This window comes from Hippocampus bargibanti, linkage group LG01 (assembly GCF_051943395.1).
Source record: "Hippocampus bargibanti isolate YZ-2025 linkage group LG01, ASM5194339v1, whole genome shotgun sequence".
In the NCBI taxonomy this organism is placed as follows: domain Eukaryota; kingdom Metazoa; phylum Chordata; class Actinopteri; order Syngnathiformes; family Syngnathidae; genus Hippocampus; species Hippocampus bargibanti.
In genome coordinates this window covers 23222111-23236001 of record NC_142734.1, presented here as the reverse complement: position 1 = coordinate 23236001, position 13891 = coordinate 23222111, and the positions used below count along the sequence as shown (strand labels likewise).

The 13891-nt window shown below is 43.9% G+C and overlaps 2 protein-coding genes across 16 annotated transcripts in view; both read right to left on the bottom strand.

Moving 5' to 3' along the window:
* Positions 1–5162, bottom strand: part of larp4aa (La ribonucleoprotein 4Aa) — a 57358-nt gene extending 52196 nt beyond the window's left edge. For 4 of the 13 annotated variants that reach the window (XM_089004460.1, XM_089004452.1, XM_089004479.1 and 1 more), the window contains exons 1-2: positions 4308–5082; positions 2135–2252 (exon numbers count right to left, since the gene is read on the bottom strand). In XM_089004460.1, the coding sequence (XP_088860586.1) occupies positions 2135–2252; positions 4308–4427 (238 nt within the window). In that variant the 5' untranslated portion in view covers positions 4428–5082. Of the gene's footprint in view, positions 1–2134; positions 2253–4307 lie in introns of all 13 variants that reach the window. The other 9 variants (XM_089004405.1, XM_089004422.1, XM_089004510.1 and 6 more) reach the window with 7 other exon arrangements.
* A 7466-nt stretch (positions 5163–12628) lies between these two features.
* The window catches only part of pfkma (phosphofructokinase, muscle a), a 109397-nt gene continuing 108134 nt past the window's right edge, over positions 12629–13891 (bottom strand). For all 3 annotated transcript variants that reach the window (XM_089004521.1, XM_089004545.1, XM_089004530.1), the window contains one exon: positions 12629–13688. In XM_089004521.1, coding sequence (XP_088860647.1) covers positions 13547–13688 — 142 coding nt within the window. In that variant the 3' untranslated portion in view covers positions 12629–13546. The remainder of the gene's footprint in view (positions 13689–13891) is intronic.

Sequence of the window (13891 nt, the reverse complement as noted above, 5' to 3'; positions counted from 1 at the left end):
ACACTGAATAAATTCTTTAATCAATTGCAAACATGTATGCTTTCTTGGATTGGATATGCCTTTATTAGTCTCACAGTGGAGAAATTTATATTTCACAGCAGCAAAGTTTCTTCTTGAGAACTATTTGAATCGTATTCATAACGTACATACATAACTGGATGAGTAACAAGAAAGCATATTCTCTGAATCTGAAGCCATTGTTTTGATTCTCGAGCAAGGCAAGACGTCTTGGCGTGACACCACGAACAAGTGGGCGGGACCTTCTGAAACTGACCACATGCAGTTTCAAATTGAAGTAGTTTTTAAACACTTTAAGTCATTTTTATTGGTGTTTTGTATTTGACTAAAAATATCATACTGCGTGTTTTGGGTATTTTAGACGCTCTAAAACGTTTTTCAAATGTCAGTTAGGAAACAAAAAAAGTGATGTTGGTTGCCCTTGAAGCGATGTACTGAACTCCCAAGTTGCTGCGTTGTCAGTGGGTAAATTAGCGCATAGTTTGAAGTACTTTGAGCACCAATGACAGAGAAGCACAATACAAGTTCCACACCACTTCGCATTTATTATATAAAAATAAAAATAATAATAACAACAATACATTTAATTTCTAAGCGCCTTTCAAAACTCTCCATGGTAACTTTTCAATCACAGGATACGTTTTTCCGTGGGTGAGCAGTGACAGCCACATGCACCGACATTCACGCAACCCGGAATAACTCAGACAGAAGCTTAGCTCGCTAGAGAGCTAATAGATAACTGTTAGATAGCTCATAAATAGCAAATAGCTAGCTAGCTAGATAGCCAGCTAGATAACTAGCTAAATAGCTAGCTAGTTAGCTAGATAGCCAGATAGCTCAAGTGAAGGTCCATCACCACACCTCATGATGACTAGCTTTTTTGGGGGGCAGTTGGGGCTGAAAATGAATCAAAATACAGTATTGACTTTGCTTCTAACTTAATTCTAAAAGGTTCAAATAAAAGCATCCTTAAGTCGAAATGTAAACCTTTTTTGGGATATTTTTAAAAAAGTGGCTTTCACCGAGAGGTGTACATCATGAATGAACGACGTTCAAATTTTACTCACAGTAAACATAATATGACAGAATCGATGAAAATGTTTCTTCAGCAGTCATCTGCACCTCCCTGAAGGCGCCGGACTCCCCATCCGAAGAGCCACGCCAGCGAACCAAAGCTGTGCTGGTAAGCATGACTAAGCCCATGTGGTAACGACCTAAGAAGTCTGTTGTAAGCACGATCGAACCGCAAACCACCATCATCCTGATGAGGTGATACCTTATTATTCATTATTACAAGGATTAAAAATAGTAAACCAGTACTTCAAGTCAGTGGCATAGAGTTTGCATTTCATTATTGCAATTAACAGTGTCTGAAATAGTGTCTGCCTGGACGCCCGGGGTGTGCAATTTATCTGCCGGGCGTACAACTTACAAAACGTCTCTGCCCGGGTGGCCGACAACGTCTTCAAGAAGGAAAAAAACGAAATATTTTTTTTCAAATCAACGCAAAATAGTTTGCACAGAACCTCAGCCCCAGAAGAAAGATTCAAAAGAAACTAACAAAATTTATGATGCTACACGACAAACGTACATAATCCTGTGACTGTAAAGTGTACTTGAGAGTTTTGAAAGGCGCTCAGAAATTGAACGCACATTAAAAGCATCGTGGAAAGAAGAATTCACGTGGCCTGTAGCAGACGACGCAACGCAAACATTGCATTGTGGAAAATAACGAAGAGTGTATGGTTGGCCAAAACAAACATGCGGATCAAACCTCTAAAGATGGAGGACACTGATTTGCTGTGGCGACCCCTTGTAGGGAAAAGCCAAAAGGAGAAGAAGAAGTATGTACAAACTGGAGCAAAATCATCAGCAAGGGATATTTACGATAAATAAAGCAAGGGAGCATTTGTACATCCTTAATAAAAACAATCCTTAATACTTGTTACTACTATACTAACAATGTTTTTTTTTATTAGTCTTATTGTGTTTCAAGTTGTGAAAGGCAACTTTTCAGAGTTGTCTGCCCTGGTGTCCGGTAACTTTTTGCCACGCGTTTCAGACACTGCAATAAAAAAAAATACACCATTAGAATTAAACGAAGACATAAACTCACCATCTTTGAGGTCCGGAGGGAGCCAAAGAGGGCTGCTGGTCACCGTCTTACTCGGGGTCACCGGCATCTCCTGCCACACCTTGGCATTCGGGTTTAAACTGGTGCCCTTTGATGTGACCTTGAAGGGAGAAAAAATAAAAAAAACATGTTTTACTAACTCATTGACTGCCAGACGTTGTGTAAAAATGTGTGTCCACAACAGTGCCAGGGTTTTTGTCATTGTCACTTGAATTCCAGGACCCACAGAATATTGAGTTTTAGGACTCCATCAACATTCAATACAGCGTTAGAAACCTGAGAAAAAGTTAGTTCCTAAATAATAATAATAATGATGATGATGATGATGATGATGATGATGATGATGATGATGATAATAATAATAATAATACATTGTATTTAAAAGCGCCTTTCAAAACTCTAAAGATCACTTTCCAGTCACAGGATGAGTTTTTCTGTGGGTGAGCAGCCCAAGGTTCACTCAACCCGGAAGTAACTCAAATAGAAAGAAAGCTAGCTGGCTAAGAGATAGCTAATAATAATAATACAGTAAAGTCTCGTTATATCGATATTCAAGGGAGTCCGAAAAAATATCGATATAACCGGGACTATCGATATATCCGGCCCTGTTTGCATGTAATTTTCTCCGTGCGTGCATAGAAATAGTATCGATATAAACGGGACTATCGATATATCCGATATCGATATAACGAGACTTTACTGTATTTCATTTACAAGCGCTTTTCAAAACTCTCAAGGTCACTTCACAGTCACAAGACAAGTTAGACAGCCAGCCAATAGATAACTAGCTAGATAGCTAGCCAATAGATAGCTAACCAGCTAGACAGCTACATGTACAACTTTCAATCATCTGTGAGGAAGGAAAGCGCTAATGATATCGGTCTGGAGTTATGAGCTTGAAATGAGGGTGGCTGTCCAATATACAATACAATTCATCCATATTGGTTTATATAGCGCTTTAACAACAGCTGATGCTGGAACAAAGTGCAACAGAATAGGATAAAAAAGTATTCTATGCATAATAGAAATAAAATAAACAAAATAGTCGAAAGGAAAGGGATTTAAAAGGGCTAGGAGCTCCTGGAGGAGCTGTCGATTGCAAATTTCCCCACTGTGGGACTAGTAAAGGTTTTCTGATTCTGTAGTGGGAATCTTGATGTTCAATTATTTTAAATCAAATGGATCACATCAACACAATCTGATACAGTAGGCACACTATGGTGATTTATCATTGGTATTTTAACCAATGATACATTTACTAAAACACAATAATAATAATAATACATTTATTTTCTAAGCACCTTTCAAAACTCTCAAGGACACTTTACAGTCACTGGATCTGGATTTTTTTTCACAATCACTGATAATCATATACAAACTTAATATCCCCTTGAGTGTGTACGAACAACAACCAAGTCGTAAATAAAATGATTTTCTGTAATCGTTGCCTTTTGACATTGTCGATGGCCACCTGCAAACAGGGGTCAATGCCCTCATGGTAAGAGGGGATTGATAACAGCTGGTCGCTCCTGCTTGGTGATCGACGTAATCGTCCCCAGACTACCCTCAGAGTGACAATGCGTGTCTGCGTGTCACACACAGCCATGGTGAGTGGAGTAGAGTCAGCTGACAGAGCAGCGCAAGCCGAGTCGTCGCGGCGCATGTCACAGCAGCTAGCCAGCTAGTTGCTATCTTAGGAAACTGATTACGCTAACGGCAAGGTTCGGGGCGAAAGAACGTTTAACTTAAAAGACAAAGTCGTCAAAGTTGATGCCGTGGGTAATGTGAAAAGTCCTCAGAGAAACTTGGATTCCAAAACAAATCTGTCAATCATACACGCACGGCAGCCTCGTAACTGATTGGGTAATGATTAGTCAGCAAACGATTTAATGAGCTTCCCGGTGGGCAGCTAACGTTAAGCTATCTGTCGCAAGTAAGGTCCCAATGACTACTGTCATAAGCGTGCACGGACGGGTAAGTCAAAACCACGATCACAGTGAGACAACAGACACGAGGACCACTTAACATACGACAAATGTGTTACTTAATAGTTTTGGTCAAAATCATTTGAGCAGAAAGCTCAAAATGTGCCTTTTCACGCAGAGGGTCGCGGTGTCGTCACGACCAACTTTGTTAGCCAGCGGGCCTAACTCACCATGCCGCCTGAGTGTCCCTCGTTCTTCGGCGAGGTCTCGTCTTCCCCGCCGGTCTTCGGTCCGGGATCAGCCTCCTCCAGCAGCAGCGGCGGCGGCTCTCCGCTCTGGTCTGAACTCATCAGCCGCTCCTGACGCACGTCCACCCGTCGCGTTCTCCCGACCCCGCCGGCCTGCCTGTCTGGCGCCCGCCTCCTCAGACGGTCTCGTTCACCAGTCCACAGGGCAGTCTGTCCCCCCCGCCTACTCGACTGGATGGGCCGGTGACGCTTGTCAACTAGTTTATCTCGCAAGCTAACTTGCTAGATAGCTAGCGGTTACGATCGAGAGCGAGCGTGCTGCGAATCAATGAAGCGGGCTAACGTCAGCTAGCTTAACGAGTCAAAGCTGTCGTCTGTGCTACGACGCTCTTAAAACCCACTGACTGCAACCACGACTGCTCGCACGGTGCAGTGTCCTGGTCACTTTGTCAAAAAGCACGCTACTCAATCGCGTATTCGAAGATTGGACGAACGGAGGGGACACTGAGGACACGCATCTACCCTCGGCGCAGGCACATCGTCCGGCAACCTCCCGGCAACCACCGCGAGTACTCCGGCGACCTCTGTGATAGCGTTTCCGGTTTCAGTCCTGGTCGACCCTAAAAATTCTCTACCCGTGGGTGAGACTCGAATAGGAGCGACTGAACTTCCAACACTTTGACAGTCTTTTTCTTTCGGCTTTTCCCTTCAGGGGTCGCCATAGCGAATCAGTGTCTTCCGTCTTGTGTTTATATGTACGTCTCACTGCACGCCTTCAAGCTTACAGGCATCGTTTAAAAGCCTTGAAAATGGATTCATTTAAAGGACAACCGACACCACTTTTTTGTTTCCGAACTGAGATCAGAAAAACGTTTTATAGCATCTAAAATACCCAAAACACGCAGGATGATATTTTTTGTCAAATGCAAAACACAAATAAAAATGACGTGTCTAGAAAAAGTGTCTAGAAACTACTTCAATTTGAATCCGGAAGCGGTCCGTTTCAGAAGGTCCCGCCCCCTTGTTCATGGTGTCACGCCAAGACGTCTTGCCTTGCTCGAGAATCAAAACAATGGCTTCAGATTCGGAGAAAATGCTTTCTTGTCACTCATCCAGTTATGTATATGATTCAATTAGTTCTGAAGAGGAAAGCATACATGTTTGCAATCGATTAAAGAATTTATTCCGTGTCATTTTGAGGCATCAGGGGTGGGAAATGTTGCACCCAAAAAAGGCAGAACATGGCGACAAAGCCGTGTAAGGAATTGGAAAGGGGCTGATTTTTCTCCTTGGCATTTTTGTCAGCGAATATCAAATAGTTGTTCGGTGTAACACAACGATTCCCCATTGTGTTATTTATGTGTTTTCCTTCTAATTTCGCCATCAACACGGATCAACACGAAGTTTTCAGACCAAAGTACCGCAAAATGCATTGAGGTGATGAAAGGACTGCAAAAGTATGTCCTTTATCGGTCAGGGGTGTTCTTTCCGTGACTTGACTTCAGGACTCGTCACCAACTCAAAAACAAGACTTCCAGAATATTCAGTCTTAAAACGTAAAATATATCTTTGTATCTTTGTATCTTGAATCTTTGTAAAATATGCTCAGTAGAAGTCATTTGAAGCGATTTTACAAATTATGGACACAACTTGTCCGGAGGCGTCGGTTGTCCTTTAAGTCACGTGAGCAAAACACCCCCCACACCCCACCCATGGGGATGAAAATGAAAAGGGGGCTTTGGTCCTGTCCTCTTTCATCTAGAACACAGGTGTCAAAGTCAAGGCCCGCGGGCCAAATCCGGCCCGCCACATCATTTTTTTCGGCCCGCGAAAGCAAATCAAACTTGTTAAATTCCATGATGATTGCTAAAATCTGAGCCAAAATTTCATATTTTTGGATGTCAACCACAGTAAAAGTCATTATTCTTGACTTCAGATTTGAAAACGAGTTATTCATTAATTTGCTGTGTGCTCTATATGTAATATTTTAAGGGATTTAAAAATTTTCTAATGGGTTCCCCAAATTCATAACGGCCCTCCAGAGGAAACCATAACTACAATGTGGCCCGCGGCAAAAAATGACTTTGACACCCCTGATCTAGAACTTGTCGTGTTGTCAAATAAGGCACATATGAGTCCAGCTGTTGCGTTAACGTGTGTCACTTTTATTTTGCCTCCAACGCAATGCCTTTTCCCCAGTCACTCCCCCCTCTGGTCCTTGGCGCCCGGTGCTGACGTCATCACCCAGCACCACTGATCTTGTTGTCAACTATCATACCACATCTCCCCTTTCTAGAATCATTGGATAGACTACCAATGATTAAACAGACCTTGGGGATTATTCTGCCTCATGGTTGAAAGGTCTGCTCTTCTCGAAGACTGCCAAGGGATCGCATAGGAAAAACAAACATATTTGGGACAATCCATTCGAGAACAATAACTTGATGGTCCATCTTAACTGATCCTCCTCTATGATCTGTAATGGGCTGAACAGTGTATGGAAAAACAGAATAGCATGTACAAGTACATCTCAATATTCATTATATACCCACCCCCATTTTTTTAAAAACAACCCCGCAAGCAGAGCCTGAAAGTAGGAGGAAAAATGGGGAAAAAATCATAAGTCCAACCTGGTTGGTTTTACCACGACTCTCCCAAACCTGGTCTTGGTAGTAGGAGTGGGTGGTGAGTCTGGAAGATTGTGCTGCAGTGGTCCCGCTGATGGACTTTCTGGATCGCCTCCCGAAGACTGCTCCGCTGCATCACATCCACTCTGCTCAGGCGAGGACCTCATTGGGATGAGATGACGGCGGTTTCGTCTGATGGTCCCGTGAGGTCCCTATACCAGAAATGATCGAGGGGAAGCATGTCTTTCGATGATGGCTCCTTCCGCTCCTTGGTACTTAATCCACACACACTGTCCTGGGTTGAGTCTGACAAGGTTCTGTGCACGATGTCGCGTGTTGTAGCGTTGTGCATCTTTTGTCCTATTTTCATTTTCCTTCTGGAAGATGGCTTCTCGGTCGGGGATGGCTGGGTTAAGCAGGACAGGAAGGATAGGAACCGTCGTGCAGAGTCTCCTCCCCATGAGAAGCTGAGTTGGGCTGTACCCGTTTTCAAGAGGGGTAGCCCTGTACGCGAGCAAGGCCAGATAAGGGCCATCTGCTTTTTTCAAGAGGCTTTTGATCGTCTGAACTGCACGTTCTGCCTCAGCATTGCCTTGGGGGTATCGTGGGCTACTTGTAATGTGGCGGAACCCATAGGACTCCGCAAAAGCTGTGAAGACTGTTCCAGAAAACTGAGGCCCTCCATCCGAAACCAGAAGGTCTGGGATCCCATGTCGTGCATAGATTGATTTCAGGTGGCGGTTTACCCTTCTCCACTGGAGCCCGAGACAGTGTGTCGGCTGTCAACAGGCTTTTTCCTGGGACGTGAGAGATGGAGTAAAAATAGCGCATGAGTCGCATTCTGAAGCGTTGTATCCGTGAAGGTAATGTATCCAGGGCTTGGGACCCCGGGAGACTCAGGAGAGGTTTGTGTTCCGTCTCCATCAAGAAATGCTTCTTGATGAGAAAGTTGCGAAACCTCTCGCAGGCCCAGGTCAGCCCCAGAGCCTCCTTCTCCACTTGAGCATATCTCTGCTCCGTAGGTGTGAGCGAGCATGACACGTAACCAATTGGCCTCCATTCTTCTTCCCACTTTTGGAGAAGAACTCCGCCCAACCCGTACGACGACGCGTCTGCAGACACTTTACTCTCTCTGTTGGGATCAAACATGACCAGCACCGGTGTGGACGTCAGCGCGTCTTTTAAATCTTGAAAGGCTCGTGCCTGGTCGACGGCCCACACCCAGCAGTTCTTTTTGGACAGGAGGTCACGGAGAAGCTTGTCTCGATCTGCCAACCCCGGCACAAACCTCCCCAGTTGGTTCATCATTCTGAGAAAACTTCTCAACTCTGTTAGATTCGTTGGCTCCGGCATCATCCTTACTGCCTCAGTTTTAGCTGGGTCTGGCCTGATGCCGCTGTCTGAGATCACATGGCCAAGAAATGTCACCTCTGACTTTGACAGTTCACATTTTTCCACATTGAGAGTGATGCCTGCCTCCTGGATTTTCTCCAAGGTAGCATGCAAGCGGGCATTGTGCTCCTCCTGCATTCGGCCCCATATGAGCACATCATCCATGAGGCAAACAACACCGTCCAGCCCTTCTGTAACCTCCGTTACCATTCTGTTTTGAAAGTGTTCAGGGGCGGAGGCTATCCCAAAAGGTAGCCGCTTGAAATAATACCGTCCAAATGGTGTGATGAATGTTGTAAGCTTTGCCTAATTAGGTTTTAGGGGTATTTGCCAGAACCCCATTTTTACATCCAGCTTACTAAAAACCAGTCAGCATGCCTAGTGTTTCCTCCACTGACGGCAGGATATACTTTTCTCTGCAAACTGACTCATTGAGTTCGGTAAGGTCGACACAAATTCGTACAGCCCCTGATTTCTTGGGCACTACCACAATGCCAGCGCAGCCTGTTGGCTGCTCGATTGTCTTTATTACTCCGAGTCGTTCCATGCGGAATAGCTCTTTCTTGACTTTGTCCATTAATGACAATGGGATCCTCCTTGGTGTTTTTAAAGAGAAAGGGTCAGACCCTGGTTTCAGTTTGATGTTGTACGGCTGCCACATCTTTCAGAGTCCAGTGCATATTTTTGGGTAGTTGTCCTTTAATGACTGCATCGTGACGCTGCCTTGGCGTGCTACGAGCCCTAGCCTGCAGCTCACAGATCTCCCCAGCAAGGCAGTATGCACATGACGAGTGATTCATTCGAGATGAAACATTCTCCATCTCCTCCTTCTCACCTTTTCTCAGCGGCAGCTTGGCGACGCCCACAACCTCAAGAGGGCTCCTCCCTGGTCCCAGGAGTCGTTTTGTTGCCTTTTTGAGTTTAGGGAGATTGTTTTGATACGTGACCTTGAATGCTGTGTATGGCAGAATGGTGACGTCGGCGCCAGTATCGATTTTAAACATCACACTGCGCTGATTTATGTCAATCTTGACCATCGACGGGTCACGGTCTGTCACAACACTGTCAAGGAGAACCGCTTCCTCCCCCTCGTCTTCTTCGTCCCCTGTAATTTCATGCGTAGATTTGAATTTGCATACGCGCTGAAAATGTGCCTTCCGCCCGCAAGCATGTCATTTCACCTCATGGGCCGGACAATCAAGTTTTGGATGGGAAGGAGAGCTGCCGCATTTCTGGCACACTGACTGTGCCCCCCTTTCCTTGCTAAAATGAGTACTGTGGGACTTATTTGCCTGGCTATTGGCACAGTTGGGTGAGCTTTTAGCCGTCTTTAATTTGCTCTTGAACACTCTGTCAACAGATTCGGCGCCACTTGCTTCTGAGTTGGTGTCCCCTCGCAGATAAGACTGTTGCCTCTTCACCTCCTCACTTTGCCGTGCTATTCTTATGGCTTTTTCAAGGGTCAGATCCGCATCCAACTGCATCCGTTCGTACAATCCCTTGGTCCGTAGTCCGAATACAATTCTGTCTCTCATCAGTTCATTGCGTAGCGTCCCATAGCTACAATGGCCTGCCAGGGCATACAGTGCAGTGACAAACGAATCCAGACTCTCCCCTTCCTTTTGATAGCGCATGTTGAATATTGCACGCTCAAAGATTACATTTTTCTTCACAACGAAGAAGTCTTGGAGTCCCCTCTGCACTTCTTGGTACGTGCACCGTTGAACCTCCGTAGATTGAACCCGCGTAAAATATCATCAGCCTCGTCACCCATGCAGTAAATAAGTGTGTTTACTTGATTTTCTTCAGAACTCGCATTAAGGTTACTTGCCAGGCAAAATCTTTCGAATCTCCTGATCCATTTTTCCCACTCCTGTTGTTTTGAGAGGTCAAAAGGTTCTGGCAGCTGGATGTTGAACGTGGCGCACGGCCCGCGGTGACGACTGGTCCCGCAGCTTGCTGTGCACCTCGCGCCATGGCTCCACTAGCCCGTGCCGATGTTCCATCCTCTACGTCGCTCATTTTGCCTTTTTCTCTCCGCCGCGTTTCCAAAATATCCTCTTCGCGCACACCACGTTAACTCGAGGACTTCTGACACCATGTCGTGTTGTCAAATAAGCAGTGACGTGCAGTCAGTGGAGGCAGGTGAGGCAGTGCCTCACCTGTCATCATGGAAAGCTGTCATGGAAATATCAAATGAAAAAATAAATTAAACAGTTATATGTATTTAGTGATTTGTACTTTAAAGTTCTTGTCCATTTAACTTCACCGTTTTAGGATTTTTTTCAAAATCGCTGAATTTTCACATTTACCGTTCAAATACTAAGTAGAGACGAGCAGTGAGGCACCAGCCGGCTGATCCTCACCATGGATTGCGCAATCACTGTGCTTACTGTGCTGGCTTGCTCTGCAGTGAGACCGCATTGCTGTCCTTCTGCATATCGCTATTAAAGCGTTCAAACACGTTTAGTATATGAACTAAATTTCTACAGTTTAGCTGGTGTATATAATGTAGAGTCATTGTACATTATAAACACTGTATTACAGTGTTTATTTTGTTTTCTTTTTATCAAATCGCTGTGCGTAGGTGAGGCAAACAGTTCTCCCGCCTCATGACAGGGGGCGCTTGTGATTCCAGAGATACTTCCGACTCCACGTCTGCAGAATAATAGAATTAGAGACAGAAAGCTACAGTAAACAGTTAGCAAGTAAAGTGCAACCCTGCAGTCATTTTTTCGTGTTGCTTGGCCTCACTTTCAGAATGGAGGATTACATATCTAAATTGAAAGAATTTTCTAAACTGGACTTTCAATCGAAGCAGGAGGTAATAATTAAAGGAAGACCAACACGGAACTAAAAGGTTTGCTTCAGACAACGGGACACAATACTCGCTCTTTTCATGCGGACTGATACACACGAAAAGGCTGGCTGTGTGGATTTCCAGCAAGAAACCGCCTTTTCTGCTTTTCCTGCCTTCTGTTCTCAACTTGTGACAATGTATGGACTCAAATGGGATATTGCGACCTGAAAAATTTACAACGGAGCTTCATCAAAAATGAGCGAAGACTCAACATCAGCATCCACAATGCTAAGATAAAAGAGAACCGGGAGATTTTAAAAGATCTCATCAATGCCACCTGCTTCCTTGCCAAACAACAGCTGGCATTTCGTGGAAATGATGAAAGTAAAGGCTCTGCTAATCGTGGCAACTATGTTGAACTATTACATGCTTTCGCTGAGAAAGATGACAGGCTAGCGAGTCATTTTGGGACATCCACTGTATTTTCTAGCCTGTGAAACAGAATACAGAACGATTTAATTGAAGCAGTTGGTGATGTCATTAGAAATGACATTAAAAAGGAGATCGGTGCAGCCCCATTTGTTGCTGTAGAAGTAGACGAGATTGTCATTCTCAGCACTGAAAACATACAGTCGGAACAGGACTGATCAAGGACGACTTACTTCACTGGCAGTGATCTCCGTTGAGACAGAGAGACTGAAGAAAGATAAGGAAGGCTTCTACAAAGAAGTTATCGATGCCTTTCTTCAGAAGGAGCGGCGCATGGACTTCATTTACAAGTAAAGGTAACACGATAAAAACTTTTTTTAATTATTTTTTTCTATGCTAGTTTGTATATATAAAGAATGCTGACATGAAATTTTAAACAAAATACGTTAACTGTTGCCAATCAAATGGTGAATAAACTACTCTGTAGAGTTCATATGTTTGTAAATCTGACTATGATGACGTCAGTGCCTCACCAGCCATGAACCTCACCAGCCATGAACCTCACCGCACGTCACTGCAAATAAGGTACATGTGAGTCCAGCTATTGTTAACGTGTGTCACTTTTATTTTGCCTCCAATGCAATGCCTTTTCCCCAGTCACTCCCCCCTCTGGTCCTTGGCGCCCCTGCTGACGTCATCACCCAGCGCCACTGATCTTGTCAACGATCACACCACAGAACTGCTTCATACACCAAAGCGGGTGCAGAAAGTTCTAAACATTGAAGACTGTCTTTTGTTGTGAGTCATCTGATTTTTTTAAATATTTTTTTTGTTATTTCGACTTGAAGATGACGCCGCGAGAATGGCTGCCTTTACAGCAGCTCCTGTATTTTGTTTTTCTACTTCTTTCTTTCCTTTCCTCTTCCTTTCATTCCTTGGCTGCTGTGAAATGTCAATTTCTCCACTACGAGACTAATCAAGGCTAAACCAATCGAATATAAGACACATGATTGTTGGACACTTGATGTCAGGAAAGGGGGGAAAATGAGGCAAAAACAATGTGATTGTTTATTTTAGAATCAGAATAGTACCACAATTCGGAAACTTGCCAAAGTAGATATTGATAAATTCACATGTCATTTCCTGTTGGGATTCTCTTGTTTCATAATCTGTATGTTAGGGTTTGAACTGAAACTTTTCATAACGTTAATATTTTCTTTACCGTATTTCCCGGTGTGTAAGGCACCTTCCTCACCCCAAAAAAAGCCTTGATTTTCTTCCACAGATGACCCTGCGCCTTATATGCAGGTCCGCCTTATATGTGAAGTCATATTGAGCCACAACAGGTCGCAACACTATCAGCAGCCACCTCAGCGACTCCATTAATAATAATAAATAATAATAATAATAATAAATGTAATTTCTAAGCACCTTTCAAAACTCTCAATGACACTTTACAGCCACGGGATTGTTTTTTTGTGCGGGTGAGCAGCGACAGCCATTCGCGCCAGCGTTCACCCTACCCGGAAGTGACCCCTGTAGAAGAAGTTGTGCCTAAACCCAGCCTCTACTGTAGTGCCTTATAATGTGGGTGTGCCTTATACTTGGAAAACTTTGATATATTTATATACTGTATTATATTTGGAAAACTTTTTCATTCGGGGAAGCGCCGCCTTATAGTCAGTCTGGTGTGCCTTAGAAATGGAAAAAGTTTGAAAATACAACATTTTGTTGGGGTGCGCATAATATTCTGGTGTGCCTTATACACCGGAAAATACGGTACTCAGATGCACTGGCTCAGGACCTGACTGGTGAAAGGTCGTCGATTTAACTGATGTTTGTTGAAATATTTTGTCAAAGATAAAACATTTTAAAGAGTTTAATCATTCTCTTGTTCTTTTGACACTGCTTCTGAATAAAGTACATGAGATATGATGCAGAAGAAGAGTTGCATCTTGATTCGTCTGTGAGCCCTAGCTGGAGAGGGGGCTTCTCTTCTTGATCACATGCTCCATATCGGCATGCTCTGACGTGTCCAGCTTGATATTGTACTTGGCCAAGATTTTCATGATGGGCCGTATCTTCAGCCACCACTGCGTCTTGGGAATGCGGTGCCTAGCAGGTAGCAAGTGGAGACAAAGAGGAATAGCAACTCAAAATACAGTGATACCTCCGCTTAGGAATTTAATTGGTTTCCAGAAAGTGTGTAAGGTGAAAAGTTCGTCTGCCGAACATTTATTTCCCATAAGAAGCCATGAAAATAATAATAATAATAATAATAATAATAATTATAATATTTACATACATAATACATACAT